The sequence below is a fragment of the Poeciliopsis prolifica genome, unplaced genomic scaffold (assembly GCF_027474105.1).
Source record: "Poeciliopsis prolifica strain line A6 unplaced genomic scaffold, Auburn_PproV2 SCAFFOLD009, whole genome shotgun sequence".
In the NCBI taxonomy this organism is placed as follows: domain Eukaryota; kingdom Metazoa; phylum Chordata; class Actinopteri; order Cyprinodontiformes; family Poeciliidae; genus Poeciliopsis; species Poeciliopsis prolifica.
The window spans coordinates 3,003,864-3,026,863 of NW_026562384.1; the positions used below are offsets into that span (position 1 = coordinate 3,003,864).

Consider the following 23,000-nt stretch of genomic DNA (forward strand, 5'->3'; position numbering starts at 1 on the left):
TTTTAACGACTGGTCTGTGTTTTGATTACCTAACAGTTAGAAGGGTTCGGGTTAGCAAGGGTCAGGTAATCAGCAGTTGTTGAATTCAACAAATGTTGGTTTGCTCACCGTCAAAGCAACAAATAAGGAACATTTTTCCCATATTCTGACTTATGTATATGTACATGTATATGTTTTGACCTGAGCTATTCCAAAGTGGATTTATTGTTGCTGCTGGAAGTTGTTAAAATACTGTAAACTGTGTCTTCTTTTCCTCTTAGTGGAGTAATGTACCAGTGAGTTGGTCTCCCCTTGAATAAAATGTGTTAGTTTGTGGTTGTGACGTTACAAAACGCAGGAAAGCTCAAGGAATCCGAAGTCTTCCCTGAGCCCATATGTATAATCTTTAAGGACGTTTTAACGTTTATGGCTGTCTTTTATAATCCAACCATTTCTTTTCAATGTTTTTGATCTTTGCTCTTAACTTACAGAACTAATCCCTGCTGTTACTTTTTTCATTCAATGCTTTTTCTCTCTCTCTTTCTTTTGCAATCCAGGAAATGAGCCTGCAGCTAAAATAGATTTCTTTTTCTTCTTTGCTGATGGGTGATTCAGTCTCTCTCAAGAAAATATCACTTTTTCTTTTATATGAGCTTTTTTAAAATCATGTCTATGTAGTTCAGGTGCAGTTGTTTTACATTTAGATGATTCATTTAGTCTTCTTGTCAGTGTGCACACTAGTTAAGTATCCAGTTTGACAACGATGGAGATTTACTAAACGTAACCTTAAAAATAAGGCTAGTTTTGCATAAGTAAAAGTTGAAATGTGATGTCTCATGTTCTTTATGAAGCCCAAATTTGAACTTCACCCATTTTTTTAAGGATTTACGAGGAACATTAGGTGTTTTTGTACAAAGTCTTTGTATTGAATCAGCATCAACTTGAATTTTACTCAGTATTGTTTCAGAAAGGATATTGCTGGTATCAAACATCACTAATTTTTGAAGGCGTAGCCAATGCGGACTGGACGGCTTTGTTTACTTCCTCTGCTGGCGTTGCTAAAAACACAGACTACAGTTCTAAAACATCGTTTGCAATTTATCCTTCTATTCGCTGATTGGTAGAATTTTACCGGAGGAATCCAAGTCAATGTGAGAAAGTCCATACGGACATGAGAAAGCAATATCCAGGCTCGCTCCATGGCAAATAAAGGCTAAAAACTTAAGGGGGGTAAAACAAAAGCTTGCTCTTCTACAATTAGCTCTACTTACTGTGAAGCTTCTTTCCAAACCGTTTTTGATATCCCTGTGCTTCCTCTGACTTTATTTTGAAATCCCCTACTGACAACGGAAATGGCTAACTTTGACTCTATGTCTTTGAGAACTAGCTACCACACCATAGTGTGCTGCTATTGGTCAGACCTGATTGCACTTAGCAAGGCGTGTTCATAAACTGGAAAAAGATTGGGGGTTTTGTGTTTCTGACCAGCTTGTTTCTAATCGAGCAGAAAGTTCTCCTGATTTCTAGTCAACGGCTAATTTCTGGTAGCGTCTGTAATCGTGTCCCACAGCGCTGCGTTTCACTTCAGGCTGAAACCCAGGCTGCTATGTGGATGGCATGCTGACATAAACCTGCATTCAGAGAGACTCGCTGGTTCGATCTATGACTTGATGGATATGTGTGCATGTGTGTGTACCAGGTTTTCAAAACCTATTTCTGTCTACAATGTGGGGTTATGGGGACCACTGCTCCTTGCGGGGACAGTTTCTCGGTCCCCATGAGGGAAATTGTTGTTTTTGGGTCAGTGGTTAGATTTAGGGTAAAGGTTAAGGTCGTGGTTAGGTATGTGATGGTTAGGGCTAGGATTATGATAAGGGTCGGGCTGTAGAAATTAATTGAAGTCAATGAGAAGTCCCTATAAGTGATGAAAACATGACTGTGTGTGTGCCTATGCGCGCACTGCCTCCCCTCACTTGTCTGCCTCGTCCTTTCTGCCTCTTTGTTGTGTTATCTGTGTCTATTTCAGATCCCCTCTGTGTGTCGCTCTCTCTTCTGTTACCCTTTTCTTCTCGTCTTGCTCACTGTCCTCGTCTCAGCAGAACACACACACACACATGCACACACACAGCAATGCCAGTGAGCTGTTGCAGTTGCTGCTGTGCTGCAGATGCCCCAGTGTGCTGTCATTAGCAGAGAGATCTGGGGCTGCTATAAATTATGCACACAGAATAACAGAAGGCAGAGGAATTCTCCACTGCTGCTTTGCCTGCCTGACTGCATGCATCTCGGTGTGTGTGTGTGCGTGTGTGTGTGTGTGTACCGCAGGTGGATGTATAGGCCACGTCTCAGCCCAATTATGTTCTCCTGATGTCATAATGATCAACTCCGTTTGTCGAGGAGTGTGTATTAGCGCGCCTCTTTGTCACACAGCTCCCTCCTGATGTCAGAGTCGTGTAGCTTCATGTCCTTTCAGTGTGTTTGTGTGGATGTGTGTGTGTGTTGTGTTGTGTGTGAATAATGTATCAGCACTCATCTTTTTCAGCAGTCAGACTTAGTGGAAAACTCCAACACACACCTCTTAAAGGGACGTTGCACATGGCTTAGTTTGTGAATGAGAGAGGTTTTAGTGTAACCCCCTCCTACGCAGCTACAGACACACACACACACACACACACACACACACACACACACACACACACACACACACACACACACACACACACACACACACACACACAGAGATGAACTGCATACACCACCCATCCCATTCACTGCATCAATAAAAGTGCTCGTTTCTGACCGGGTGGACTTGACTGATGCTATTTCCCCTTTTATTCTTTTCTTTTCTTATTTTCTCAGAAGAGATGATCTTTTCATAGAATCAAATTCCAAATTAGAAAGCATTTGTCTCGCAGCTGCACGTGAAGCGTTTTAAGACGACTCGTTTGCAACGGTTTCAGTTCATCTGAGACATCTTACAGTTTTCTTGGAGAGCCTCTTTCTTTTTCTTTTTTTTCCTGGTCTTTTGGCATTCTCCTCCGTTCCCATCTCTGCTCTGCCAGACTTTAAGGGGGTTGGCGTTCAGTCAGCAAAGCCGGATATTTGTGAAGCTAGCAAAGTGACATGTACTGCTACCACTCTATTTCTGTCAAATCCCTGTTGCTTTTGAGCAAGGCAGTCCGCCGATGTGCTCTGTCCCAGACGAACACGACATGCAGAGCTGTGGAAAAAACTATTTGCTCCCTCTACATGTTTTCTGGGCAGCTTTGTTCTCGTTTAAAGTTTCGGATCATCAGACAGATTTTAATATCACACAAAAGATAAACAGAGTGAAACAATAAATAAAATCCAGTTTGCTAATGAGTAAAAGCGATCCACACCAACCCGGCGCGATGTGGAATAAGTAATTGCACCCTAAGCATAATCCTGTCACAATAATCAATAAATCAACTAATATCATGCTTAGTTCAAATGAGCGCCAATAATTCCCATTTGTTAGTTTGCACTACCTGCCACTTTTGCCTGTTTTCCGGGTCTTATTCTTTTTAACTACAGAAACATCAAAGCCCATTTTAAATAATGCTGTTTTTGTGCATTTATTTTAGATATTTACTTCAGTTCTTGTATGAAACACTCTTAAGAAATTGAAATGTTTTTTCTCCCTCTTTTTTTTTTTAAGAGGTTGCACTCGCATTAACATCCCATCATTAAATCAAAATAACAACGTTGTTGTTTATTGCTGTAAACTCTTCAAAACCTGACATCATTTCTGGCCCACCTAAGCATAAAAACGAGTTCTGGCATCCAGACACAAACATTGTCAATAATCTTTTAACATCGTTGTCGAGGTTGTTTCCTTTGCAGAATGATTTAATAACTTCTTTGGGTTTTATAACACATTTGTCCTGTTTTAGGTCACATACAGTTTTTACTTTAAGTTTTTGGTAGGGTTAGGGTTAGAAAAAAAAAAAAGAACTAATTTCAGCGACTCATTCTTGAGTCTGGAGGCATTAATGGAGTCTCTGCCCCTAAATATGTCTGCATGCAGCTACGGCTGTTCTGCCTGGAAACCAGGATAAACATAAAATCAACAAGGCAGCATTAATGTTGACATGTAGCAGCGATAGCTAGCATTAGCAATAGCGATAGCGGCAGCGAGCTGCTGTTCATGGGCTGAGCTGAGGTGTTATGTATCAACTATGGAGGCTGAATTTGCCGCCATCAATTCAACACAAATTTTACATTTTAAAAATTCATATCCACTGATTTCTGGGTTTTTTTTTGTTTGTTTGTTTACAAAAATGATATTTAGTTTTGTTAACGGCGGTCAAATTCATGTCTGTGTTGTAAAGCAACATGTCATCCCGACCTTCTGTCTTGTTTGAGTCTTAACAGAACAAAAATCTCAAACTGTTGCAACGTTTTTGTTTCTTCTTCTAAGTTGCTCTAATTAAAGAAAATGAAATATTTCAGCGTGGATTTGAACAAAGTTTGTTTTCTGCCAATTTCATTCAAGTATAAGTAAGTAGTTCCTGAACTGTTTCCACCATCATGAACAGTGTTTTTCACTGTTAAATGTTTGACTTCTGAAACCTTCCGCTGCAAGAAGAATATCACTAGCATTGTTGCCGGTGTGTTTCCATGTTGGCGTTGTATTAACCCCATCTACCTAAAACCTCTGCTTGCCAATGATCCATTAGAAGATCAGGAACTATTGGCTAATTTTCCTCTATATGTGGTGAAGGTGCACTAACTTTCTCCTCACCCATTTCTTTTCTTTTTTTGTTTCCTCTTCGTTGCGGAAATAATGGCCGTCTCCAACTTGTTGTAGCTCACTTTAATTTGAGATCACGTTTAAATCATTTAAGATTTTTTTTTGTACCCTTTTCATAAATTTTGCATGTGAAAAATTTCTTCACAATGACAGCAGGAGCATTTTTCTCCACTGACTCTCGTTCACCCGTTTTTTTTTTTAAAAAAAACGGGTGAACGAGAGTTCACCTCGAGAGTTCACCTCGTTTGGCCTGTTTTTAAAAAAACAGGCCAAAGTTGAACACTTTGGCCTGAATATGTTGTAAAGAAAGTGGTTAGCTATGCTAGCTTGACTTTTTATCACCGTAGCATGAATTCTTGCGCAGTTTGGATTATTTCGGTTCAGTTAACACAAAAATAAGGCGACCACATAGATTTTCTGACAGATTAATCAGAAGTGCAGAAGTGTAAATGAGCTAATCAACCACCGATCACTTCCTAATGATACAAAATGGGAATTCAGAAACATAAATCTGCAGCAGACAGAATGTTCTGTTCGTATTTGTACGGCCCTTTTTTTGTGGAAATGTTTTTGTGGGTTTTTTAGTGTTGATTTCTGATGCACCTGAACATAGTCTGTTGTTTGTTGGTTGCCACGGCAACGAGTCTGCCCGTGACCTCAAGCTGACAGACCGAGAAAAAAAAAAAAAGCACAGTCACTCGTTTTCCCACATTTTTCTCCAGGACAAAATGCATCATTCGTTCGTGGAACGTGGCGATATTCAGAGCAATCATCCAATAGGGTGAAATATTTCATGAAGCATGAAGGAGACGAAGTTTGTCACGTTTTAAATCAATTTGTGATCTGAGCCCCTCGCTCTGTACTGGACGTGTCCACACACAGAAAACGAACTCTGACCCTTAAGCTTCAAGCATCATTTCATTCACGCTGCAGCTCCGCACTGCATGCGTCCTTCTAACAGGGCGTCAAGAAGATCCCAGAGTCACGAATGCTCTCCTTTAAACCAATTAGGAACGACAATGAGCCTGGGACCGTCTCTCTGTCCAGTCTGTCCAGAGACAGTTGGACTTGCTCTCAGTAGATCCCTCTCTGTGCCGCTCTCTTCTCTGTGCTGATGAAAAGCACCGATCGGCTTCCTCGGGTTACGCTGCAGGCTTTCTGAGACCAGCCTCACACAGCAAACCGTTTGTTCACAGCCTCGTTCGGTGCTGCCAACGTGCAAAGACGCCAGGGTGAGACGAGGTCCTCGACCGATGGAGAAGACCCGGGAGATTTCACTGTTCAGCAGAGTCACTTTTTCTGCTCCTGATCCAACATGTGACTAAATCTCTGACAGATGAGAAGTCAAATGAACCTGGGAGAAACCAGACTTTGGAGGTTGAACATGTCGTGGCTTTCTCCTCGCTAGCAAAAGTCGGGATTTTCCATGCAAGGAAATGTCAGGCGGCGTGCCTGACATTTAGCCCGGGTGAAACCTGTTGGACGGTGGGGATCGATGCGGTGGGGTCAGGTGCAGTCAGACGTACGTCTCTGTTGAGGTTGGATTGTGATTTCATGGACCTCGATGATGCAAACATCCACGCAGGTTTTTGGTTTGGGCCTTTTCATTATTTGCCTAATTAGAAGTTCAGTTCAGTGTGTCGCCGTCTGCAATCTCAACTTATTTGTTCGGTCAAAGCCTCCTCTCTGCTGTTTGGTTTCTTGAAGAAGGAGCAGTAAGACGCTTCGCCTCCCAACAGAGGACAGATCTGATCGACGTCCTCTTATCGGGACAATTGTGCCTGTTGGTCTGGGTTTCCAGCTTGCGGTTAAACGTGCGCCTGGGGGTTTGGTGGGTGGACGGTGGGCGTTTCGGACGGACGGAAAGTGAGGATTGGTGGGGTTAAAAACAGAAAACGGAGGGAGAGGCGAGATACCGGGATGAATGAAAACAGAAGAGGCAGATGTCAAAGTGTTGACACACACACTCAGAAAAAAAGAGCAGGTAGAAATATGAAATGAAAGAGGGATGAGCGGATGACTGGTGGAAAGCAGGATGACTTGCAGAAGACTCCTGAGTGGAGAAAAGGAGAGACAGAGAGAATAGCTTTTCTCCACCGTTCTGCCCGCAAGCAGCCCTTCATTAACTATTCATTACTCTATCTATCTATCTATCTATCTATCTATCTATCTATCTATCTATCTATCTATCTATCTATCTATCTATCTATCTATCTATCTATCTATCTATCTATCTATCTATCTATCTATCTATCTATCTATCTATCTATCTATCTATCTATCTATCTATCTATCTATCTATTTATCTATCTATCTGCGTCTGTCTTTTCTTCCTGGTTTTCTCACACCCAGTGCTTTTTTCTTACAAAAGGCTTGACTGTACATCTGGAGGAGAAGACAACCTCCCTCCTTCCCTCTTTGTATGGCTGTGTGTAGTTCAATGTGCGTATCTGTAAGAGGAAAAAAAAAACCCTGATTTCTGCTGAATCTGATGGTGTGTGTGTTTTTTTTTTTCTTTTTTACCTAAATAGATCTTGGAGCCACAAATAGAACAGTGCACAGCAGCCAGGATAACACACAAGGTCAGGTCGGTTTGTGTGTTTACTCAAGAGTCTTGCAAAAATAAATAAATAAATAAATAAACAAGCAGGTATAGACAAGGGAAAACAAAGGAGGGAGTTATTGACAGAAACTGTTGAAAACACACACACACACGCGAACGTGATTATTTTCTTAACTATTTGTGTGTATGACGGCCTTTGCACACATTCTTACTTCCTCACCTACAGAGGGTCGCCGGGGCTCGCTGTTAGCCAGGCGATGCTGCATGCGGCCTGATGTGGCTGCCATCACTCACCAAACACACACACACACACACACACACACACACACACACACACACTGCCTTTTCTACTTTTTCCACAATCTTATTTTCTACCTTCTCTCTTCCTGCCTGCCATTCTCTTTCTCTCTCTCTCTCTCCTCTCTCTCTCTCTCTCTCTCTCTCTCTCTCTCTCTCTCTCTCTCTCTCTCTCTCTGTCTCCCTCCCATGCCCTCCCCGGTTTCTATGGTGACAGCTGTGCCCTGCAGAAATCACGCTGATTGGAGAAGGAGATAGAAGGAGCTCCTCTTCCTTTGTGCACGCTCACGCGGCGCCTTCCGCCTCACGCACGTTTTGTGAACGTACTCCGGTTCCTCCGGCATGCTGTCGTCGGGATGCCAAACACGCCTAATCGGCCGTGGCTTCCATATCGCTCACTGTTATTGGATCATGCTAAGCGAGAAATTAGATCAATTTTTGTTGATGCTCGCTCTGGCGGACAGAGACGAGGCTCGGGGGGAAGAGGGGGAAGCCGACCTTGAGAGGAAGACCTCTTGACGGACGGCTGATGGGAGCGCTGGTCACGTTTGATTGGACGCCGAGGAAACCTGGTCACAGACTATTGGCCAGACACCGTTTCGTAACCTCTCGGCGTTCCCGCTTCTTCTGAGTCCTTCCCATCACTCAGTGATACAGACAGCTTGGATCAGCAACTCACACACACACACACACACACACACACACACACACACACACACACACACACATCTCCATCAGTGCAAACACTGAATCATACCTGCTAAGATTTGTGTGCCTCGCATCGTGTGTGTGTGTGTGTGTGTGTGTGTGTGTGTGTGTGTGTGTGTGTGTGTGTGTGTGTTCACTCACTCCCTCACACTCGGCTGTACACATCGGCGGTGCTGTGGGAAAATCTGTGGGAAAAGGCTGCAGCTGCAGTTAGCCGAGTGAGGGCCTGCTGTGGCTGGTCCGGGCCGTGTGTGGGATGTGTGAATCTCCTCTAATTGGGTTTGTTGCACATGTGTGTGTTCAGAGTCGCTCTTTCATATTTTCTTCTTTCCTGCGGATGAGGCAAAATGTTTTGTGCAGGCTTGCTTTTGCACCTTCAGTGCTAAGAAGTCGTAACATTATGTTGGTGATGTCTCCCGGCCTGCTGAACGTTTTTATCCCTGAAATGTTCATCTGAAGGCTTTTTTAAGAAAAGACTCACCCAACTCAAAACACAGCTTCTTTCTCCTGTTGACTAAGTTTTTACGCAGAGGCCTTTGCTGAAGTGCTGTGCAACTGTTAGCATGTTTGCTATCAGTTTTGTTGATTCGGCCTGCAGCATACTTCAGGGAGGTTCCAGTTGCTTGTCTGGAGACACAACTTGCGGAGGGAAGTTGTTTTCCCGCTTTATAAAGTTTAGCGTTTTTGCTTTTAACATCTTTTAAATTTAACAGCCAGCTTCTTTCCACCACCCTCGATCTCTGCAGACAGTAATCTTGCGTTCGCCCCTATAGGGGTTGAATGATTTCATGTTTTCTGAAGTCACGGTTAACACGATGAAAGTTGAGTCGACTAGTCGCTGCGGCGACGCAGAAATGGAGTCGAGAAGACTTTACAGCGACTTTATGGAAGTTAATGTTGATTTGATTTTCTTAGCTCAGCAAATTCTTTATGATCGGATGGAGCTAATTGTTGATCAGGTTCATCACCCAGCAAGATACCAAGTTCAGAACAGGATCCATCTTGAAGAATACTCCAAAGGTAAATCTTTCCCCCTGTGTTCATCTGAGCAGACAAAGGTTAATCCGTCATATATAACAATTACCCGTCACTTTAACAGAGTTAAAGTTGGTTCTGGCTCTAAATGAGCCCAGGATATTAATTCTTACCCACTCTCTCCTTTCTGGTACATAAAAATGACTAATCAATTTCCTCATCTGTTTTAAGCACTAAATGTCCTCCGTAGGGGGGTCTGTGTGGAAGCAGACCGGCCGCTCTGCGGATGCGACCGAACTGACACCTCCAGAGAGTTTGTAGGAATCCGTCACCAGACTGACTGGTTGTTAACAAGGCTGGACGCATGAGTCCCCCCCTCTGTTTGTTAACCTCCTACTCATAGAGTTGCCACCAGACTTCAGAGGAAAAAGAAAAAAAAACTCCCGTCTGCGGAGACCTACATTTTCAACTTAGCGCCTCGATCCGTTGACTCCCACACGGATTTCAGATGGACCTTGTGGTCCTGGGAGAAGTCAGAGCTGCCGTTGCTGCAGGACCTTTTGCGATGCTGCATTGCTACAGTGCAAATCATTCATATATTAAAAAACAAAGTGTAACTCGGAGCCGTTCAGAGTGAGAGCAGCAGACTCTTTACGTTTCCTGTTCTTCTTCATCTGCGTCTTTGTGTTTTGTTTTGTCTTTCTCCTTGGTGGCATTTCTCATTAACTCTTAATCACTCCTGATGCGTTTACTGACAGCGAAGCTTTTGGTGACTCGCTTTTGGAAAAGCGCAGAAACAAGGACGATTATTTGCCGGGTGTTTTTTGTCATTGTGAAGCTAAATGCCAGATCAGAGCCGCTGGAATAAATCGCCTCCTCCCGTTGCAGAATCTCATCTCTTTTCCACATATGGTACATTGTTATTAGATTACAGTTCCTGGGATTACCTGTTTGTCTCCAGCAAAACAAAAAAAAAAAAAAAAACAACAAAACAGGAAAAAATCCAAAGCAAAACACAGGAAGATCAGAGCAAGCAGGCTCCTCCACGGCCTTTAGAAAACTATTTGTCGTGGCGACGCTGTGGACAGTAAAAATAACATAAATGCCAAAAGATAAATTTTTATTTAACATGCTTCCTATGAATCCTTTGGTCATTCACAGCGAGCGATATGCGATTTTAAACAGCCTGAAGGAAATAAAAAATTACAAATTGATTAAGAAGATAAATAGCTAAATAAAATATATATTTTTTAAAAACCATCCAGAACTGATGAGCATTCGCCTTCTGAATGTGTAGCTGTTAATTTCTGTATATATTAGTTGTGGAACGTGTCTCAGTGGCCTATTTAAGAAAATCAGCCTGCTTGTTCAAGAGATCTCCTTCATTTCTGGGGAAACGCACGAAGAAAGCAAAACGCTTTTGCCACAACAAGAAGGGGTCAAAGGCCGACGGGCCTTGACGTAAACATCGAGGCCACGCAGACGATCTCAGCGCTGATCGCTCAGATTCTCCACCGGGCGGCAGGGCTAACCAGTCGCTGTTTCTGCAGCCTCTGAAACAAACAAAGAGAAGCTGTTGCACTGTACGAAGGAAACTAGAACCCAGGATCTAATATGAGTTTAAACAAAACACTTTGGGCTCATTTTGTCCGTTTTCTGGGAGTGAAAAAAAGTTATGTGGCAATATTTCACCAGAAGCTTCACAGTCAGTGTGACTGTAAGAGGTTTGGTAAGATGTTAGGACAATAAGTGATGAAGCATCATATAAATCTAGATGTATCAACGTATATTTTGCTGAACATAAAGCTGCAACAGTTTGAGTTGGAGGTTTTCACTGACTGTACTGCGACTCTTTCTAGTAAGTGTTTTTTTTTTTGACTTTTCAAACCCAGAAAGGTTCAAATTCTTTCTAAAATTTCTGAGATTAATGTGGAAAACCCCAGAATTTGTTTTTCTTGCAGCATTTCAACTTTCAATTGTTATTTTTAAGTTAGTTATTTTTATAGAAAGTTTGTGGGTTTGATGTCAAAATTTCAGGTTTTTTTGGACACCTTTTTTTCTATCCATAATGGCCGTAACACGCCGCCGTTACATTCGTGCCTGGTGATTCAGGATGAAGTGTAGTTGCGTAATCTGGTGTAATCTGACGCTTGCAGCAGTGGGCCTGCCATGTCCTTTAAGTTGCTCAAAGGATTTTATGATCACTTTTGCGTCAGACTTGTTGTCGTTTAACCCCGTATCCAGGCATTTCTTGGGGAAGGGGAGGATGGCTTAACGTTGGAACTTGTGAATCTGAATCAAGATGGCGCCATGTTGAGCCGCACAGATCCTCGGGTGTGAGGCGGAGACGTCACGGTCCGTCGACGCTGAAATGTTACATCCTCCTGCTGAAAAGCGTCCAGTTACGTCCACGTTCTCCAAGCTGCCTCCGTCTCCTCGCTCAGTTTGTTCATGCAGGGCCTTCAGGTCTCTTCCCGGATGTGAAGTGAGCTGGTTTCTTATCTTATGTGTGGAAAGCCTCGGCGTGTGGCGAATGATGTCACGGTGGACAGATGGACAGACAGATTGGGTTCTCACCTGCGGTTTTGCGGCGCGTCCCACTGGGAGGACACGGCTGGCCGGACACGGGACACGCTGAAGGACCCTCGATGTAGAAAACCTGTTTCCAGATAGTCAATAAAATGTTACGAATAACAGTTATAAATGAAATGCAACTTGGTCATACTTTTGCTGTCTGTTATTTAGCTTTCTTCAATTTGGAGGAGGTAAATAGCGCCCCTTGTAGGTGAAATAGTGTGGACAGTTTCTTGTCGCAGCATTTTATGTTGCGACAAATTGTTGTTTTAAAGTGTTTTAAAGTAATAAATAAAAAATTGAATTTCTTTCTAACCCATATTAATGCTGTTAAACAAAAGGGACTACTTCAAATATCTTTAAAAATTAAGTTACTTGATTAACAAATAACCAACTTATCCACAACTTGAGTCCTAAAAGTCAAACACCTGAAAGTTTCAAAAACCATTTAGCTTGTTAAACTGTTTTATTTCTAACAGCAAGTGAAACACAGATTCCCGTCTGAAGCTTAGATACGTTAAACTGTTTTTTTTTTTTTTATGTTCATATCTGCATCAAGCGGATATGAAAGGGATCTGGTCCCGAGTCTGTGACATCTCAACAAGCCACTAAAATACCTGGCAAATTATTCAGCAAAAAAAGAAAAAAAACAGAAAAGATGATGTCTGTGACACTCGCTGCTGTTCTGCAGCATAACTCACTCTGGGCCAGGAGAGGTGGAGGCAGAGCGAGTCAGCATGTGGTGAATCGAAGGTGATTTACTGAGACGTGATGTGGATTTATCCGTCAGCAGCAAGAGTCTGTGACAGGACTGACGCTCACAAAATGTGATCACTGGATCCCAACAACGTGCTGCTGCTCATTCGTCTTTTAGCAGTAATCAAGTTAAAGGGGACCCGTCTCAACTGCTTCTAAAAACAGTCCGAGTGCTTGTAAAACACCCAGCTGTTCTTTTGGCGAGAAAGTTTTCTGGTGTCTGGAAAACCGTTACCGTTACCTAGCAACCCAGACGGAGCCCCGACACGCGTGTTCAGCTCGTTTTACCGCCGTACAACGGCTGCTGGAAAAGACAAGTGTTTTATTGTTGACTTAGCATTCAGAAACTACTTACAGTAGTTCTGTGGTTGTGCAGGAGCCTCCAGTTCTGCTTTTCCAAGATGTTCGGTCGCACAGTTGTGCACCATTTTGCTGCCATTTTCACATGTGAGTGTAAACATTGCGTTTCTTATTTGAATTCAGAGTGACAGCAGGCTTGAAAACAGCTAATAAAGACAGACCTGACCAGACTAAAATTTCACTAAAAATGATTTTGTGCAAAATAAAACAAACAAACAAAAAAAGTAATATGTTTTGTATAACCCATAGTTAACAAAGTCTTGGTGCAAGTTGTGTAAATAAGATTTTCTTTGAATATTTAAATTGGTGTTTTTTTTCTTGCTGAAGTCCAGATTTGTGAAGCGCATGACTAACAGTCAGTAGAGTCTTAAATCTGAGCTGAGGATCTCTGCAGCTCCCCCAGAGCCACAAACGGCCACAAGGATTGAGTTTGTAAAAAAGAAAATTAGAAAACAATATAAAATTTTACATTCACTGCATCATTTTTGAACCACTTTGTGTTGGTCTCTACAGTAAAATCCCAGTAAAAACGCGCTACAGTTTGCTGCGGCAACGTGACAAAAAAAATGAAAAAGCTCAAGCTTATAAAATGTTAACCTGAAAAAAGGTAACCTTTAATTTTTAAAAGTTAACACATCCAACAGCAAAGCAGTAATTGCTTAAGGCTGCTAGCTTCTTTGTGTGTGTGTGTGTGTGTGTGGGTGTGTGTGTGTGTGGGGGTGTGTGTGTGTGTGTGTGTGTGTGTGTGTGTGTGTGTGTGTGTGTGTGTGAGGCTCAATGTTAGCAGATGGAGTTGGGTTGTCTCCTCACTTTAGCTCCTGCATGTTGGTGTCGTCTGCGCTTTTTTAGGAGAGAAAGAGGAGACAGATGAAGCACGCGCACACACACACACACATGCACACACACACACACACGCACACACACACACACACACGTATACATATATGCACAGATTGCCCCAGTGTGAAAATGTTCTGCAGACTTTTTGAGCTGGGATTTCTTTTCTCTGAAATGCTTCTCTTTTAAAACATCTCTGCTGTCCAGGATTCACCTTGTACCCAGTTATTTAGATGTGCCTGTTTTTCTTTTTTTTTTTTGCTTCTTTTGTTTTTAGTTATTAAATTCGAGGGCCTGTCTGGAAAGTAAGAATGTTGTGATTTATGTCACTAACCTGCACATCGTAACCGCATCTAATCATATTTTCTAATGTATTGATATTATTGATGCTCTCGTTGAGCAAACTGGAGAAAAACAACAACACTGACACAAAGGGCATTGTTTCATTGGGTTTTTTTCACGACAACAATAAATCTGAACTTTTATAAGAAATTTATCGCGATCAATGATAAACGATATATGAAGTTTTTCTGATAGTGGCTCTTGTGCTTAAAATATTTCTTATACACACGGCTAAAAAGACAATGAAAACCTTTAGTTTGCCAATGACGAAAGCTTTGATTTTGCACTCACGTGTTTCTTGTGTGTTTTTTTTCTCTCTTTGCGTGCCCAGCGTCTGCTCCCAAGCTGAGGCCGATGCGAGGCCAGTCTCTGCTGGAGGGGGGCAAGATGTACTTGAAGTGCGAGGCGTCGGGGAACCCCAGCCCTTCCTTCCGCTGGTACAAAGACGGACGCGAACTGCAGAAAGGCAGAGACCTCAAAATCAAAACCAACGTGTGAGTGTCTGAGTGAGTCCGGTGTGTCTGGATATCACCTGGAAGAAACCAAAACAGAGACACCTGGCGAGTTCATCCTCCACCAGATGAGCTGCTACCCACAGGAAAGGAAGGATGTCAGTCACATTAAGATAATATAATGACGCACTGGGGCCGGATTAAGAGATTTTTTATTTTTTTTTTATTTATTACGAGAATAAAGTCACTATTTTATGAGAGTACATGTGGAATATTACCAGAAGAAAGAGGTGAAAGCACAAGAATGAAGTTATTTTAACGAGAGCGATTAAGATCTCTGATTCTAGGATGTTTTGTTCCCAATATTACATGTGGTCGTCAGTTACTATGGCTACGCTCACACAGCAGGCAAAAGAAAACTAAATCCACTTTTCTTTTCTTTTTTTTTTTAAATCGGATTTCAGCAACCCAAAAAAACAAAAAAAAAAACAAATCGGGATTGCGCATCAACACCTGCTGTGTGAACGCAGCCTATGTGTTCAGTTTAGCTGTGAACCTGGTGAATAGTAGTGATCATGGTTCCTCCACGAATCATTTCAAAGTCTCTCCACCGCCAGTTTATGTGCCAGTTGTTGGAAAAGAAAACAGAGTTTTTTTTTTCCATTTCACTGAGCGTGTCTCTGTCTCTTCCTCTCTCAAGAAAAAATTCAAAGTTGCAGATCACCCGTGTCCGTCTGGAAGACTCCGGCAACTACACCTGCGTGGCTGAAAACTCGTTAGGACAAGAAAACGCCACGAGTATCATCACCGTGCAGATCTGTAAGCACCAGACCTTCGTTCTGCATGTCTGTCAGCGTGTGGCTAAAATGCGACGTGAACACATCGCAGGGAAAACGGAGAGCTGTTGATGAAGCGCCTCAGGGTGGGTTGGAGCGGCGTTTTGAAGCTGAACTCTTTGGCGACTTTTTTTGTTTCGAATTCGAAGTGAAGAAGCGCATCCGATCGACGGGGTCAAAGGGTTCTGAATTTGATTGAATCAAACTTGCCTGCTGCGGATAAATATGTGCTTCACTGAATGTACAGAGACCACCAGACATCTACGTGAACTTTCTGTGGACGTTACGTTCGTTTTAGTTTCTCATCTAATTGTTTCAGCTGCAAATTTGACTTTAAGGCTTTAGACTCGCAATTTCACCAACGCCAAGCTAACCTTGAGTGTGAATTATTTATTTGTAAGTGCCAGAAGAAGTTTCATAGTAATGTTCTCGACTGCTAAGCATCGCTGTCCTTTTTCAAGAGCCGTATTTTTCCTGATGTTTTCACTTCCTGGTGGATCTTTTGAGATGTCGCTTCAATATTTGTACCTAGAATTATTTCTGTGACGCCGTCTGTTTCGAGAAGCAGCGGTCTGTGGCGTAGCGACGTGACGAAATGAAAATATGACTTCAGCTGAAAATATGAATCGACTCTGATCAAATGTGCTGAAAAATGTTGGGTTGAAAACGAAAATAGATTCGCCGAAACTTAAAACAATAACAACCGAGTGTTGTTGTTTTTTTAAATCGGTGCTACTGTTCAAATCATCTCGCCGTTTTGCCGCCTTCCTCCAAAACGCTGTGGGAAAAGGGTCCAAACCCTGATGAACTGCACGATTTACCGTCAGAAACCAAACGCTGTGCACCATTTCATATTACAGCTTGTGAAATAAGTTCCCACTGCATTTTCAAAGTGTCCTCATTCAACACACCTTGAGTGCTAACAGCCCTCTGTGTCTTTTGTCTGTGTCCGTCCTCGCCAGTGACCACCACCACCCCATCTCCAGGTGTGAGTCACGTGAGGCGCTGCAACGACTCAGAAAGGGCCTACTGCGCTAACGGAGGAGACTGTTACTTTATACACGGTTTTAACCAGCTGTCCTGCAAGTAAGTTCTGCTTTCACACCTCCAAGCCTCCATCTCTCCACCCCCACCGCCTTTCATCCGTCGGTGTCTGCCGGTCGCCGCTGCATTTCATATGCGTGCCAAACGGCGCCATCGTGGCTCAGGGGTCAGATTTTCCCGCTCACCGGCCTCTCGCGGCGGCCTACAGCAGGTTGGCTGAGGCGGTGAAATGTTCACGCCATACGCGTCCAAAAGTGTTGGTTCCCTGCCGCAGCGGGTGTGAGCGTGTCTGTGTGCGAGTGGGTGAGAGACGCAGCAAAACGTACGGACAGAAAAAAAAAACGTAAACGCATCCTGGAGCGTTTGGGCTCCAAACGTCTGGCATTCTGGGAAATGGAGTCTTTGTCTTCCCGTTTAGCATCCAGTCCGCTGGGTTTTGACGGTGGCTGATCGACTTGGTGAAACATTGAATCATCAGTCAGCAGCGTACATTTAAGATATGAATGTGGTACTGACGACGCACTGAGACGTTTGTTTTTCTGGTGTGACCTGATGTATCTTTGCCTTCCCTGACATTTTGCAAAGCATCACCTGAACCTCACGTCTGTTATTGTTGTTGGACATTGACCTCTCTTCATAGTTTCCCTGGACCAATAGTCATGGGTTAAAGGTCGGGGCCTTTTCAGAAGCTTTTTTTGGGTCGATCTACTCACAGATTATCTGTCTCATAACAAATGTTACATCATAATGACATTTTTAGATAATATGTATATGTAACTTTTATAAAAATATGCTTTTTACATATTTGTTAAAACTGTCATTATATTGTGACGTTGTAGTATAACCTTCCCCTTGCTCTTTGCCAAGCTACAGCTAGCTCACCGCAACATAGCCTGTTATGAATGCTAATGCTAGTTAGCATGGCAACCGATGATGGTGGACAAATGGTTTTCCTGTAATCCGCCATTAGTACATTCAGCAGCACACACATGAGTTGATTGACAGCGCTAAGACCCTCCTCCTGGCTCTGATTGGTTGTTTTTGACTAGGAGTCGTGCATTTCTTCAGACACCAATGGCAGCACTGGGAGGAGGTGGAGGACATCGATCTTTTCACAGATCATCTGTCTCATCACAAACTGTCTCATCATAGTGACATGTTTAAATAATATGTACCAGTAGAGCATTTACAAAAAATCAAAGTTAACCCTACAAGTTATAAATGGAGCGATGGGAATCCGGCCAAATGTGCAGTACTGCAATTCCTCCACTTTCGTTTTACAAAAGACCTGAAGCAGCTTCAGCTCTGTTGAACATTTGTGGACTGAGCTTAAGATTGTAGCTACGAAGCTAAAAAATTAAAATGACGCGTACCAATTCTGGCAACAAGAGCGGCCAAATATCCAACTAGAATTATCCCAGAAGATCGCTGGTCTTTTTTTTTTTAAAGAAATTGTGTGTTTGGTGCTTGTTGCGGAGGATCTCATCTAATGTGAATGAATTTTTAGGAAAAGTACTCAATAAGGTGAGATTTGTACTCCCTGCCCTTTGAATGGTTCATTCAAAAAGTGACTCTTAAAACATAAAAATCACTTGCCTGACATTTACACCTGTGGGGGCGAATATAAATATAAACCATTCTCAGGTACTGGAGCTGTTCTGCTTTAAGGGATCCCTGCAGGTCCGTGTCAGGTTACAGGAAGCGGGCAACGTCACGGTCAACTCTCCACAATGCTACTCCGCTCGGCAAAGCAATGAAAAGTTAAACAGGGCGTCCCGCTGACACGGTGTGTTAGCTGCTCTCTCTGCTGGCTCGTAACCATGAGCCACTTTGCGAGCCGAGGGCAGCGCAGAGGACAGAGGAGGAGGCCAGGCTGTCACATGATTCGCTCCTTCACCTTGAACTGAGCGCCGAGCCACACCAGTGAGCTGCTCAGTCACTGCCAGCGAAATGAAGCTTGACTGGGGTTGTTGGACGACGGCGAGAAGTCCAAATTAGAAGTGTTGAGGTTTTTTTTCGCTTAAATAAGCATAAGCCAAGCACAGGTTTTATTAGTCTGTCTTCTTATTTGTGATGTTCATCGAAACAAATTTCTGATATAATTTGGGGGGGGAAAGCACAGCATATTCCAGTTTTTTTTTTCGTTCATTGTCCACCCGACAATCATCGTTTATCAAAAGTGTGTACAATAGAAACAGCGTAAGATCGTTTTGACAGTCAATAAATTGTCCCAGAAGGTATTGCGATAAACGATAATATTGCCATTTTGAGACCATTTCTATCTCATAGTGATAATAATAACAATGTGAGCGCACCCTCTCAAAGATTAAACAAAATCTTTAATTTCTAAACAACAATTAGCACTGGAACTGGGAGACATTAATAATATCCAGAGAAAAACAGACAAAACGATCAAAACAACAACGGCTCAAATGGATTCTGAATTTTCTGTAACCAGAAATGCTTTTCAAAAAATGCTAATCAATCAGTTTGGACAAGGGAAACATGCAGAAATGGCAGGTAGTGCTAAATAACTCTCGCACTGCGTACAACTTTATGTGTCTGAAAAATGTAAAGAGCAACAATTGATTTTTTATTTCTGAAACAATCAGACTGTATGAAGCTTCGAAAACCTTCCCAGGCCATTAAAAAGCACAAGATCACGACAGCCAGCATGTTTGTGTCTAACGCTTCACAGTACCAAGACATTACGCAACAATACATTTTGTATTTTTCTGTCGTTATTCCTCATCTGATGGTGTCACTTACAAATTTGGGATATCTTTTTTACGTACTACTTTCGTTAATTATTTCACAACCTCTGCAGCTTATTCACGTGAATAACTTGAGGCAGACTGGCCAATCAGCTCACTGGTCATTAAATTACATGTAAAACCCACTTTACAGTCAGTTCTGCACCTAAGGTTAAGAGTTGAGACACTCAAATTCGTTCCCAGTCCATTAACATTCATCTCCAGTTGTAAATTTGATATCCTAAAAAAAAAAAAAAAAAAAACGAGACAAACTGTGGGACCTAACCTGGACACGAAGACGTCCCTGGCAGGTCCACATAATTCCTGCACTTGTGAGTGATCCAGTCCTCCTTGCGTGGAAACAAAACTGCGAGCATTAAACGCATCACTTTCTCTGAGTGGGAGGCGTCTTCCCAGGAAGCAGCCATCAGACTTGTAGGTGTTTAGAGCAGCAAGTGCAAAAGTGTTCATTAACTGAGTATTCAATGATTCAGCGGTGACTTAGACCGACGTTTTACACAGAAAGGGAAAATGTCTGTCTGCCTGACACTGGAGAAAGTAAAGAAGTATTTCTCAGAAGACAAAGCAATAAACTGGAAAACAACCACAGTGGGTAATCACAGCTAAAAGTAACGACGGACATGCGTGTCAATCTGAAACTAATCATACAAAACCTGAAACATATTAAGAATTTCAAAATATCCTTTTCAATTAGACATTATAATTAATATTTTCTATATCGGCCTTAGATATTGTATGTCGCTCTCTCTACTGTCCAGGTTTTATTTTGATCCTATTAGTGTTTTATTTGACATAAATTATTGGTGGGGAGACAAAAAAGAGAAAACACGAGGACAGGAAAAGGAACTTCTGCATGAACAGTCTTCGCTCACTTCAAAATAAGAGCATGAACATAAACATCTAGCCAGTTGAAGAAGCCCTAAAAGATTGCAATCAGAACTTCAACACAAAATGCCAAACTTTATTCAACTGGACGTGTATAAAACAGCAAAGTAAATGGATGCTTCTAATTTATCCTGAGAAGTTGATTCAGAGGAAGGAAGCCCTAAACGTTTTTGAAGTTAGCGAAGATGCTAAAGCACTAAGCGAAAAATTAGCTCGTTAGCAAAAATCTGCACATCTCCGCTAACAAGAAATGCCTTTTTCTCATTGTACTGCCCTAAAGTTTAACATGCAACAATCTCGCTGAGGGCTGGTATATTGTGACGTTTAGCTCCATGCTAACTACCACCATGCATGCTATGTGCTACTGCTAAGATTAGTTAACCACTGCATGTGATTAGCTGCTACTTCCCTTCTTACTTCCTCCAGGAAGTTTCCGTGACATAGATAGATAGATAGATAGATAGATAGATAGATAGATAGATAGATAGATAGATAGATAGATAGATAGATAGATAGATAGATAGACAGACAGACAGACAGACAGACAGACAGACAGACAGACAGACAGACAGACAGACAGACAGACAGACAGACAGACAGACAGACAGACAGACAGACAGACAGACAGACAGACAGACAGACAGACAGACAGACAGACAGACAGACAGACAGACAGACAGATAGATAGATAGATAGATAGATAGATAGATAGATAGATAGATAGATAGATAGATAGATAGATAGATAGATAGATATTTTAACTTTTTGGATAAGACAGCAGTGGTAATCTTTAAATTCCAAGCTGGATTCTTTGGAACATGTGCAGCGTTTCCTTCCCCTGACTGTGTGGAGAACAGATGGTATGTAAAGTCCTGTGTGATCAAAAGCTTTATTATAATTCTCTCTGTACAACTGAACACATCTGAGAGAAACTCATCCTTAGATCCACAGTAGATGCCTCGTACCTGCATCTACGACGCCTCCTTGTCTCTCTCTCTCTCTCTCTCTGTTTCCGTCCCACGTTTCCCTCCTTCTCTCGCTGCCGTTCTCTCCACCTCCCAACTGATATACCTTGCGGACACTGCTGAAGGATAATTCAGGATTTATTCTCGTGGTGCTGACAAGCAGAAAACTTAGTTTGAAAGGGTAGACACCCAGACGTAACGGGCGTGTGAGGGTTTGGGGGGAAAACGTGCTCGATTGCACGGCCTGGTGTGCGTATACGACTCCGCTCTGTGCTCAGCATGCCGGCTGCATGGCCAGGAACCTGCAGGGGTTTTTTTGTTGTTTTTTTTTTTTTATGGGACCCGGCGTGGGTTTCTCGGCTCTGTCATCCTTTGTTGGCCCGTCTGCCAGGGTCGCTGGATAACAGGATGTAAATAAGACCGCTGTCTGTAGTCTGTCAGTGCTGCTTGTTCACTTCAGAGATATGTAGACCCTAACTCTCCCTCTTGTTCTGTCTCTCATAAATCTGCACAAGTGCTGCAAATCATTCCAGCGCTCTGACGGCTCTGAAACTTGAGGGGGTATTTTGTAAGCTGTTTTATTCCCCCCTCCCACCCTCCGACCTCCCCATCTGGGAAAACATCTAATATCCTCTTCCCTAAAGGGCAAATTATTGCTGTACAGCAAAATGCACCCTGTAGGTTAAATTGGAGGACAGGCGATGCAGAAAGACATTGTGTTTGAAACCCGGGTGGAAGTGGAGAAGAGCTCGTTAATGGCGCTCATGCAGATGTGGAGTTTTGTAGAAGCGTTTCTCAGATTGGGATGTGTTTTCCTGGTCTGGACTCATCGCTGGGATTAGCCCTGCTCTCTTCCTCTGGTGAGTCCCGATCAGCTCTGAGTAGCTTTGTCCTATCAGAGGTTTGACTGTGATCCAGGCAGAGAGAGGAAGTGACGGCTAACTCACAGAGCTACGTCCGCAGGACTCGTTGCCTTGCCAACATCTAGTAAAAAGTACATAAAGACCAGCAAACTGCCCCAAGAAACTCTCATTTTCGTTGACGTTTGCTTCACCGCTAAATTCGATGCTAGCCCAGTTCTGGATATTTTCTCAGTCGTTTCCACCAGTGATATACCCCCTACAAGACGTAACAGCAGAGAAAAAAATGGTTCAAATGTACACAGTACTGATGCTAGCTTTTAGCATGACATTATTGTGAATGCAAGATTTTGTAAATGGATTAAAGCCGCGTTTCCATCACAGAGTTTTGTCGACATTCCGCTGATGTTGATGAAACATATTTTCACAGCTGAGACGTTCAATAGGAAACGGCATGAAGACACGGCTTTGGGGTTTGGCTTGTAGCAGGGTGACCCCAGAGTCCAAAAAGCAGTGGGACGTGATCTGTACATGACGAAAGTATGTCGAACAGCGTTTTGTCTTACTTGAAAAAGAAAATGGCAAAGAAAACGTGATGCAGTTTTGGTTCGCAACCTCACGATCAGGACCTGTTGGTCCTGATGTTTCATCTTCAGCCCGCTTGGAACCGCGGCGGAGTTGGCTCAGAAAAAGGTGCTTGTACCGTGTAACAGGTTACTAGTGAAAATCCCTTGTAGAAGAGATAAGTTGTGGCACTTGTGGAAAAGAGCATTTAGTTGCATCTACCAACTTTTACCCTTTGAGTCAAAAATGACTTCAGAATCAAAATAAGTTGTATTTTAGTTTTATTCAGTCTCTTATATCGCCAAGAGTTGAGTAAACAAGGCTTTTTTTCCCCCAGGGTGCTTAGCAGCTGGTTTTGTATATTGCTTTGGCACATGAACAAGATGGAAGTGTTTTACTTTGACCTGCCTCTTCTGTGTTCTTGAGGCAAAGATTCATTTTCAAGCAGATGTCGG

At 42.7% G+C, this 23,000-nt stretch overlaps 1 protein-coding gene across 3 annotated transcripts in view; it reads left to right on the top strand.

The window, feature by feature from the left end:
* The window catches only part of nrg2b (neuregulin 2b), a 54,037-nt gene that overhangs the window by 6,295 nt on the left and 24,742 nt on the right, over positions 1-23,000 (top strand). For all 3 annotated transcript variants that reach the window (XM_055034569.1, XM_055034570.1, XM_055034572.1), the window contains exons 2-4: positions 14,497-14,659; positions 15,318-15,436; positions 16,416-16,539. In XM_055034569.1, coding sequence (XP_054890544.1) covers positions 14,497-14,659; positions 15,318-15,436; positions 16,416-16,539 — 406 coding nt within the window. The remainder of the gene's footprint in view (positions 1-14,496; positions 14,660-15,317; positions 15,437-16,415; positions 16,540-23,000) is intronic.